The sequence below is a fragment of the Perkinsus marinus genome, assembly GCF_000006405.1.
Source record: "Perkinsus marinus ATCC 50983 genomic scaffold scf_1104296973372, whole genome shotgun sequence".
Classification (NCBI taxonomy): Eukaryota; Perkinsozoa; order Perkinsida; family Perkinsidae; genus Perkinsus; species Perkinsus marinus.
This window is the reverse complement of record NW_003201432.1, coordinates 24,565-35,580: the sequence shown is the minus strand read 5'-3', so window position 1 is coordinate 35,580 and position 11,016 is coordinate 24,565. Positions and strand designations below refer to the sequence as shown.

General features: G+C 46.3%; 2 protein-coding genes across 2 annotated transcripts in view; both read right to left on the bottom strand.

Annotated features, from left to right (window-relative positions):
- Positions 1–793, bottom strand: part of Pmar_PMAR026692 (ubiquinol-cytochrome C reductase complex 14kD subunit, putative) — a gene marked incomplete at both ends in the record, with an annotated part of 2,132 nt that extends 1,339 nt beyond the window's left edge. The window contains 3 exons of the mRNA XM_002766205.1: positions 214–279; positions 459–501; positions 726–793. Of these exons, the coding sequence (XP_002766251.1) occupies positions 214–279; positions 459–501; positions 726–793 (177 nt within the window). The remainder of the gene's footprint in view (positions 1–213; positions 280–458; positions 502–725) is intronic.
- A 3,552-nt stretch (positions 794–4,345) lies between these two features.
- On the bottom strand, positions 4,346–5,425 carry Pmar_PMAR026691 (ubiquinol-cytochrome C reductase complex 14kD subunit, putative; the record flags this gene model as incomplete). Its single annotated transcript, XM_002766204.1, has 6 exons — positions 4,346–4,409; positions 4,690–4,843; positions 4,975–5,050; positions 5,094–5,175; positions 5,227–5,313; positions 5,355–5,425. The coding sequence occupies 6 exons, from the start codon at positions 5,423–5,425 to the stop codon at positions 4,346–4,348; spliced, it is 534 nt and encodes a 177-aa protein (XP_002766250.1).
- Between the last annotated feature and the right edge of the window lie 5,591 nt (positions 5,426–11,016).

Here is an 11,016-nt window from a genome sequence, read left to right as displayed (position 1 = left end):
TTTTTCTGTCGTTCTTTCCAAAGATTGATGATCCTTGTCCTGATCTCGTCAACAGGACAATGTTAGTCAACAGCCACACTCTCTAATCCGAGTACGGTAGACAATTCTTTTACGTACTTCGTCTGTGCGCTGCGCGTGAGAACACAGTACTACCTTCGCCTTACGATCAGTACGATTATTATTGCCAGTCTACAGCGTACCTCCCTAACCTACAGGACCCCCTTGTGTTACACCAGTTGCGGGACAGCTTCCACCGGGATCTGAACTCAGCGACGACATCTAGAACAACGCCATGGTAACAGTAACGAATGGTAACGGACGTGACGTGTAACACGTCTTCCACGTCTTCACGTGGAAGACGTGTAGAATAGCTAGACTCGTCACACCAGAGGGAATGGTGATGATCAAGTGATGACTGATGCCTCCCAAACAACGGGTCGGATGGAAGTTGAATTTACCTTATCGGTGATTATGGAGGACACTTCATCCGAGTCGTCCACACTTGTGATGAGATGATCCGATCAAATACGATAATAAAAAAGAAATTAACTTCTGGTAGAAGGAACATCATCACCGAGTTGACGCCAAATTGCCAAAACCCAGCCGCCAACGAGTCGTTTTATATACGAAAACTGAACGATATGAATGATCGTCTCGAGAACAATGACGATGCAAAACGTATCTGCAGGCGGCATTCGAACGGCATCGAAGTTATTCGGCCTCACCGTTCAGCAGCTATACGTTGCTTGTTCATGATGGACGAGCCATTTAGTTCAGCGACATCAGGGAACATTGATATAACTAAATTCATGATGGAAGCGGAGGATGATATATTTCTAGCAAAGCCTCCCTACCTTAGCTGGCAGAGCATACGCTGAGTAAGCGGCTGGTCGTGGGTTCAGCAGCTGAACTTCAGCTTCGTCAGAAGGGTTTTCCGAGTTTGATCGAATGCTATGATCATCCCAAAGGCGGCATGTGAGTTACTCGTAACGAGTACATGTATGAATGAATGTGAGTAAATTCTCGGAGGCAGTAGCTCACCTCCCCCTGCCTTCCCAAATTAGAAAGGCGCGCGATAACTGGGCACAATGGGAATACCGCAAGTACGTTTTGCACAACTCGTGTAGTGTGAATAGTGCATTTCGAGACGTGATGGAAATGAGTTTTGACTGGTCGAACTTGATCTTGTGTTTCACTAATTTGAACTCGTGTTTCCGAAGTCATAGAATTCACTTTCGCATTTGAACTTTCGTTCCGTGAAAATTTCCTTTCATCCAACTGAAATCAAATTTCATTTTTCTAATTTGTTCTGTCATTTGCTGAATTTGAGATTGAAAAGGTGTAGTAATTTGGAGTCTTGTTGCGCGAGGCGAGAGACTTGATCAGAGGCATCTCAAAGGTGATTTCCGACCGAAGTATGTGTGCCGCTCCAGCGACCAAGCAGCGCGATCTCCTCGAGCAGCATACCTTGACGGAAGGCGATTAGTGCACCTGAACGTCGCGTTGCATCATGCGACGCGGAGATCATGCAACTTGCATGTGGAGTGCATTGTGCAGGATCTCCGAGCACTGCTAGAAGAACTGAACGGAGAGCATCGAGAAAGATACGCACCACTGAATCAGTGAATAGTCCAACAGTAGGGTTGGACGGCATATGGTTTACCGCAAGCCATCTTCGGATGCAGTGAATCGCGTATTCGGTGGAAGAGCAGGTAGGTCACCTACCGTAGGTGGCAATTTGCCACTGGCAAACGGCTGGCGCCAGCAGGACAAGCCGACGGAACCACAGTTCCCCTAAGGAATTGGTCCGTCCTGCTCTCCGGTATACGGATGAAGGGTAGGCCGTGTGTTAAAATGTAAGGTCTACAATGCGCGGAGACGTCAACTCACCGATACGTGCTACGTATTACGTAGTAAGGCCACCGTGACGGTGGCACCGTCCCTAGAAGGAACGTGGTCCCGTCACGGGACTCCCGTGGTCGAGAGACAATGACCGGATGGCAACAGGTAATTGATGGTCATCGACAGTGACTCACTGTATGGGCACGTAGTGGTAGCCCCTTGCCCGAGATCTTGGCAGATGAGCGTAGAGCTACGGACACAAAGAACTCGGCTGTGGAGGATAGCGACGGCTGATCGAGGAGGTTGGACTTTGCCCTGATGTAGCTCAAGTTGCGAGGAACCGTAGAGTAAGCGTACCCGGCTGTCGTCAGTGAATAGATGAAAGTCCAGACGGAGTCTCTGGAGAGGGGTAACGCAGGTATATTGGCGACGCTGCAGGAGCGCCCGTATAGAGTCTATACTATAGACTACAGGCAGATTTCATACCCGATAAAGTGGATGAAGCATAGCCATTGAAACAAAACTGCACGCACTCGCAACGCGGTGTGCGCCGCTGAAAGAGTCGGTGTTGTTTGGAGATACCCGATGCGGATTGTCGAGGAGGTAGCAATAGCTGACTTCTGCTAATGGATGATGCGTTCATGGCGCAATCATGCTCGTGTGACACGAGTCGTGTCGGACTGAAGGTAAGGGTTTCCAGCACAGCGATTTGAGAGGGAATTACTGGACCATGAACCAGAATCAACTAAGAAGTCCCAGACACCAACTGTACGCGGTTGGGCCAAGAAAGGAACTGTGAATGGTTTACCCATTCTCAAGTCCAAAGGTGGTCCCAGACATATGAAGATCACCGATGCACACAACTTGTGTGACACAAGAGCTGGGTGACGAACTATCTAACCGAGCATGGCCCAGCAACGATCTCTCAACTCACGCAGGCTCTCAAAAACGCTCACGAAGGGTTCGATATCAGCACAGACGCTGTCCGGAAGTCCATGCATGGCCTCACTTACACAGTAAAGCAAGTCCACTTCGAACCCGAGACAGCCAACAACGAGGTGAATCTGGGTGAGAAAGCGCTATATGTGTAACAGGTTCTGCAGGCTCATGGGAAAAACAGATTTATCATTTACGAGGACGAATCGAATTAGTAATTCCCATACAATGTAATACAGTGTATGGGTATCCAGAAGCGTTGGTTGGTCGAAAAAAGTGGGTCGGTGTAACACCAAGAGAACCCCAGGCCGAGGAGAAAATATCAAGTCATTATGCGCAGTGGAAGCCACTAACGGAGCTACTAGAACTGAGACTCGTCGGGGATCGCTCAACAGGGCGGAATTCATCAGTTGGCCGTGTCGAATGAAAGCTGCTATTGAACGAGGGCTCGCTGGTGAATCGATAATCTATGTGATTGATAACGCTCCAACGCTTTCCCGCCTGGAGGAAAGGATCCAAGGCTTCTATCCTGGCCTGCAAGTACTCAGACTTGGACCCTATTCGCCTCCCCTGAACCCCGTCGAGGGATGTTGGTCGACGGTGAAAGCAAATCTGAAGCGTCTAATCGTGGTGGGTCTTGAAGAGCGCTTAAATGTCCTTTATGGACAGACACAACGAGAACATCGCGCTCAATGTTTGGTGCCCGCGCATTCCTACAATTGAGCCATCAGAAGGTTAGCAACTTCGTCAACAGCTGCGCCGCGTACTACGCGACCGCATTGGAGCGAAGGGCGATTCAGTTCTAATGTCGAGATTCTTTATCAACTTCGTCTGATCATTGATCAGGCTTTGTAAATCAAAGGCATGCTGTATACACATTCATGCATGACATGATGCCATTGACATCCATTGGATTTGAAATGCACGCATTTTCATCTAAATTGTAGCAGTTCCTAGTAGGACTGCTCTACGGCACAAATAATACTCTTCTTATTGTTATTGTGACCTCATGTTCCATCGTTCCATGGTACGTGTATGCGGTCTTTTGAACAAGATTTGGAGAGCATAAGAAAATCTACAGCATTGAATGCTGTAGATTCTGAGCTGCTCGAAACGCTGAGCATTTCGAGGTCAATTTAATATTTCACCCGAGTTTTTAATAATTTAACCACTTTTTTTGAAAAAAAATACCCTTTTTTAATCACTTACCGACTGATTTTAACTTATCACCCAAAATGTTAACATAATAGCTAGTTTTTTGAAAACATACCCGCTTCAATTAACGACGTTATACGCGGGTCGAGTTGCGTCATTTCTCTCGCGTTATTCGGAAGCTCATCGCGACGAAAGCGATCGGATCGTCTTCCTCCTCGGAAGATCAACGCATTGAAATGTACGAATATCAAGACAGAGCGACGACAGAGCGAAGTGAAAACAGAGAATAAATTGACCACTACTGAACACGACTGAGCCCTGCCATGTAGTAAAAATAGCAGCTTCTTCCTATCAACAACCATGATCGGCGCAATGAGCGACGAATGTGATAATACTGTTGCATCTTGGTTCGCTACATAGTCAAGAAGGTCGAATGCATCGAAGTCTCGCCAAAACCAGAGACGCCTGCGGTGTATCTAAGATGAAACAAAATTGATGGAAAACAGTAAAACGAGATTTACACCGACTACAGACTCATAGTTAATTCTACAACCGCATACTATCAAAAATGCTAATGACTTGCACTGATCAGATCTCCAGGATACCATAGAAATTACCGAATTCGTTACTCGCACCACCCGAGTATGCGAACGGCTATCAACCGTAGTTCATTGATATCTAACTTCGTTTACTATCTATTGCCGTTACATGATAATATAAGATCTGCTGAATGTAACATATTCCTCGTCAACCTACAGTCGCCGATCCCAAGGATGGTAAGCCAGCAGCTCCTGTTCTTCCTGCATTTGGAACTTGGCTTCCTCGATATAAGGGGCCATGTAGGGCACCATAGGATCGTAGTTTTGGAGTTCTAGTGGGAGATGGAGCTTACGACCGGCCAAGACCGCGCCTGAGCGACATCCGAACAGTGATGGAGGAATATACGTTCGCTTCCCTCAGCTGAGTCAATTCGGGTGGAATGTACAAAAACCAATAAAAATGTCACCAACACATGTAGTTGACATTGTGCATCGGACCTACCTCTCATCATACGCCTATATCTCTGTATACGGATGTCCTCAGGAATGATATCAAGCGCTCGTTCAACGATCATATCCTGAAAATATAAAAATGCCGCCGGCGGGGATCGAACCAGGGACCTTGTCATTCATCGCGTCATCAGCCATGATGCCCATGCCTCTGTAACGGGCGACCAGTGCGTTGTACTCCCAACGTTCATATCTGTAAAGGTGGAAGAAATCTTCGCTGTGCGGTGAGGGGGTATCTTGTTACGGTCCCTTGACAAGCTTGAACCAAATTGGTGTGAAGACTTCATCCCACACCTGTTGGAATGGCGACTTCTCACGCTTCACTTGATACCTGATCCGTGAGTGACACGGGAGAACCTCAGATATGCTCACCAGGGGACGGAGCCTTCTATACTCTTGTTGTAGTTGCAGACGACTCGGGCGAAGGCACGATGGAAAGACATGTTGACCTCAAACACTGTATATCAGGGTGGGAAAATACGCAATGAGGAAATTACTAGGGTGGGCACTTCTACCCGAATTCGTATGCAAATTTCTATAATCAGCGAGGAAACTCCCGAGCTCAGGTGAGGAATGCGAAAATATATTCCGACACTGATAATTGCATTGAGAAGTGGTAAGATATCCTAAGGTTGACTACATAAGATGCAAAAAAGGTACCCCGGAATAAGAAGGAATGGAGAGTTTGGTATCTTGAGGTTGAGCACGCAAGATACAGAACAGGTCTGACTCTTGCCAAATCGATTAGAATGGCGCGCGACTAATTAAACGCAGTGTGCGTTCGACGCCAGACAGTGTCAATTACATTCCTCATTATTAACAATCAAACGCCTGCTGATCCTCAACCAGTAGAAGGTGCCGAGAAGGTAACTACTCAATTTCCGGTTTTTCTATCAGTTTTTGTCGGCACTCGCGGGAGTACATTGCTACTCTGAGATGTTGTTAAAAATATGCTCATGGTCAACTATGTGTGTTGGTGAGAATTTTGGGAAATTCCTCTTTCTGTACACTTCTACCCGAATTCATATGTAATCTCTTGAGCTCAGCTGGGGAAAGTGAGCATATATATTCCTCCAGCTGTGGTCGTGCGTCAGTTCGTCGTCTTTTCTCAGCCGTCAGTCTTGGGTCGCGTGCAGAAGAAAATACGGTTCGCGCTGAGCACGGATGAGGTAGTCTACGCCCCAGAAGACTTTCCGACGCCACTTGAGGTTGAAGACCAGCGCCAGATGAAAACAAGGTGAGTAAACTGTTGAGTTTACTTTGTGTACGTGAAGTGGCGCTATATGAAGTGAATTGAAAGTTTCAATTTGTTTTCAATTTGAAAACACTTCGAGAATTTCACCGGACGATTTTCTTTATACCAACGTATTTTTTGCGAAGTGAAATATGTTTCTCACTAGCGTTTTTCATATCACTAGGGTGAAACTCCTCTGATTACGTGATTTGAGATTTCAAAATGAGTTTACGATAAGAGAAAGTCGAACATCATACGATAAGAGAAAGTCAAAGATCATTTCAGATCATTCGCATTGGTGTGCTGCAATGCGCTCATAACGACTAACCTCGCGACGCCGTATGCCTTCTCTCGAGTGGGGTGGTTTAGTCTGATATTGGCGCTACTCATCATCGGGTTAATTGGTGGAGCGGTAAAGCTGCAGGCGGGGTTGCTGCAGTGTGAAGCTGTAGTAAAAGTGGAGGCGGAGGTTCGATCCCTGCATGCGTTGTTTTTTTCTCTCATCAGGTGGCTACACATGCCCGAATGAAGGGTGTCGGGGTGTTGAATCGCGAATACGGTTTTCTCGCGGAAATGCTGTTTGGCGCGAAAGGCCGATCAGCTGTGACCTATGTAAGGAATTTCGAGGAAAAAAAGGCGGAATTTTGGGCGAAAATTTCGGAGAAATGTTTTACGTAATTGTCTGCGGGTAATTTCATAGGTGATGAAATCGCGAGGACATGGATAGATAATTTTATGGTAGAAGTTGAAATATGCTTCTGAGAAATCATCGCCTCCCATCACACTGTCCCTTTTAACACCAGAGGTGGTTTATTCTCTTTGGAGATGAGGTCACGGGTGGGAAGTATGCACATGGTCAGCTACACATGTTGGTGATAATATGTAGACTTTGAGGAAATTTTGGGAAATTATTCTACCCGAATTCGTTTGTGAAATTTTATAATTAGTGAGGAAATTCCGGAGCCCAGCAGCTGAGGAAAGCAAACATATATTCCTACTCCAACACTATATAGGAAACTCCTGAGCTCAGCAGCTGAGGAAAGCAATTACATATATTCCTACTCAAACACTGTATAGGAAACTCCTGAGCTCAGCAGCTGAGGAAAGCGATTACATATATTCCTACTTCAACACTGTATAGGAAACTCCTGAGCTCAGCAGCTGAGGAAAGCGATTACATATATTCCTACTCCAACACTGTATAGGAAACTCCTGAGCTCAGCAGCTGAGGAAAGCGATTACATATATTCCTACTCCAACACTGTATGTGATCGCTGCGGTTAAACCCTTCAGTGGTCCGAAGCTCCAGTGTTGGAGGAATGTATGTCCGCTTGTCTCAGCTGAATTGTAGGAGTTTCAGAAACTGATAAGAATTTTCATAGTGTCACCGACACATGTAGTTTTTTTATAATAATTATACGCGTTTTATATGGTGGATTTGAAATCAGGTTGTTCTCGCTCTTCAAGAGTAGTGTGTGTTAATTTTTTCAGATGATTAGTGTGCAGTTCTTTCTCACATTGGTTGCGAACATGGTGGTACTGGCTGAAGCCGGTTCGTTGTTGCTGCGAATTCCGAGTAACCGTTTTATGTGGGAAAATTTGTCCGTAATGGTGTTGTTTTTACCCAGATGGTTATTGCATTCCAATATTTGCTGTTATTTCCTTTGGCCTTTCCGTGGCGCCAATTTACGAGCGAGCATCTCGGGCGTGCGCGGTTGTCACTGCGGGTGTCCTCATTATTGGACTCGTCGGCTTGGTACGGGCTGAGGGGCATTCGGATGTGTTATTTTACGCTGATCAGCTGGTGGCAGGAATGGCGAGGTTGGGTGAAGGGGAGGATCCCTCGATGCTGATTTCGATTTCCTTTTATTCGTCAAACAGTGGAATTGGAGACTTCTTTGTGCTGGTCGGCGTTGTCGTTTTCTCCTTCTCGAATGCGTTTTCGCTGCCGACGTTTGCTGGAGTTCTGACAGGTGAGTTTAATCGGTTTACGGATGTGTTGGTGATAATATGAAAACTCTGGAAAATTGGTTTCTGTGCACTTGTCCCTGAATTCGTATGTGAACTCATGAGCTCAGCTGAGGAGAGCGAGCATATATTCCTTCAACATTGCCAGGTGAAGCAGCAGATAATCTAATGAGTATTTTTTCAGATTCGAAGTCACCTGGAAAATGGTCTCATCGGCTACCACCGTCACCAGCCGATACCATTGCATCGGATGAAGTTCGGGCGAGCGAAATTTCCGGGAAGAGCACAGCAGAGGGGAGTCGTAGACGGCTGGAGCTGTTCGGGAGGTGTCTTGTGGTGACGCTGGGGTGCTCATTTGTGTATATGAGCATTATTGGAGTACTGGGAATGCACATGTGTGGAGACAGCTCGTGTCCTCCTAACTACCTGATGCTGTTGGAGCAAGGACAGAACGGTAAGGGTGGTTAGCAGTACGGGAATATATGTTTGGTCTCCTCAACTGAGCTCGTAGGTTTCCTCACTATTTTATGAAAAATCACACACAAAAATCAACGATAGTTTTCTCAAAATTTCCATATTCCTAGCAACACATGTAGTTCCCCATTTGCATATATTCCCGCACTGGTGTATTAGGCTACTATCCGTAAGGTCGTGGGTTCGATCCTCAGTGATTCCCTATGGAGCATTCGTCGTCTTTTATCTGGTCTTCATATTCTACGGCCTCATCACCGTTCCAGTGTTGATGACTCCGCTAATGTCCATCACAGAGGCGGCACTGGTAAGCCTTGGGAGGTCTGAGTTTCATCCCAATCACGCCCGTATTACGCTGTGTTTTACTGAAACTGAAACTCGCATGAAATTATGGAGTACAGATCAAGTTGGATTTTGTAATATCCGTTTTGTTTGAGAGTTTCGGAGTTTAGTTCAACTACGGACGCGCGTATTTTCTATCACTGATGCTGGCATGTTACCTCTGTCCTTCCTATCGCATCGATCGCCGCTGGATACTGTTCTGCTAGGTCCAAACCGCCTCGGTTCGGCTACGTGTCCTCTGGAGAGCTCTGATCACAGTCGTTGTATGTGCCTTAGCGTTCGCTCTACGGAATCACCTTCCGCAAGTTTATGCCATCACTGGGTGCGCCATCACGATAGGTGGGTTGTCGGAGTGCACGCGTGCGCAAGATATTTGTTATTTTTTCTCAGCGCTTCTCTTCATCCTTCCACTAGGCTTTTACCTACTCATTGTGAAAATACAGGGCACTGCTGAGGTAGTGGGAATTTATACCGGTATCATAATTGCATCGACGGCGGCGATCCTCGGCACAGTCTTCAGTGTGATTGAAATATGGGCAGATGTCTGAATAGTCGAGTGGGTGGTATTCATTCCTGTCTATCGGGTGTGCCGGGTTCAATCCTCGGTGCGGTCGTTTTACGGTCGTAAAACTAGGTATCATTTCTAGTGGACCATTGCTGTAACTACTCTGAGCCTAATGCTAGTCTTCAACTTTACTACCTTTTTGACGTCTTCATAACACATCTGAACTTCTCCGTGTGTAGTTTATCAATTTATGGGATGATTAAGATCAACCGTTTTGATAAAACGTTTTGATTCAAAAGAACGAACGTCCAGAACGCTACTGTGCCTTTTCGATAGTGGCATTAGACGACCTTGAGAGGAGACGCGCTTTCTCATGTCATCACGATGAGTCCCTCGACTGTGTGGAGTATCGTATTTGTCAGTGGCTTCGACCATTGGTAGATATCTCTAATGTCACTCACCGATAGTGCATGTAATCGTCGGATATTGGCGTAAGAGATTTCGAAAGAACTAGAGCTCTTTTGCGACTATGGCTACTTCCACTTTTAGGAAGGAACTCATCCCCCTCACATGAAAAAGCAAGGTGGCCCTTTTTTCGCGCGGGTGGGTTAACCGATCTTGAGCGCCGCCAACACGGGAATAGTGGTGCATGATTGCTACTTGGGCGGAGCGACAGTTTGAAGTACTTCCAGATCCTTTTCCCTCTGGGTTGGAGAATAACTCGGCCACGCCACTGAAAATAGCTGTTTACAATGCCAGACACATAATGAGAACAAAAAGTCTACGCCGGCCACGAACTGAAACATCAGTAGTTGCTACATTATGCAACGACCATGCAGATTGTCCTGAGGATCCCCATAAGAGCTTTTGTCTTTGCCGTGACTGTGATGAAGCCGATACGGTTAAGGAAGAAAGAGGAAAGTATTGGCACATGGTTCTATGTTGTACCCTATTTTTAATTGAGAAAAGAGCTCAATATTCAACGTTATACATGGACTTCACCCATTCACTGTTTTATTTTTCATTTCTTACAATGTCCCGACAGCGATCCCTAGAAGCCATAGATAGAAGTAGATCACTAGTCGTAAGTTCAAATCCTAGTCTGACCCTCTTGCCGAGTTAACCTAATGTATACGTCGCTCGCTCATGAGTTCATGAATGCTCTGGATGGTCGGGTTTATGATGATAACTGCTGTAGCCATCTGTCTCAAGGCTCAGTGTGTTTTGTTCCACAGTATGGCACCAGCCGCTAACGGCTCCGTCTCGGCACAACAATGGTTGCATGTGATAATGATACTCCATGAACATTCTCCATCCGTTGAAGGAGGTTTGGAGGCTCTCGTGGCTAGAGTGTTGGATACCTGGCGAGCAGGTGGCAGGGGAGCAGTAACATGGAATGTTCACCTGTGTGTGGTTGGATGATGTCCGCAGAGATCTAACGTGTAGCGTGCAATGTGGCCCGAGACGACAAAGTGGCCGTAGGGGCAGTTGATAGGATTAAAGAGTTTACACAG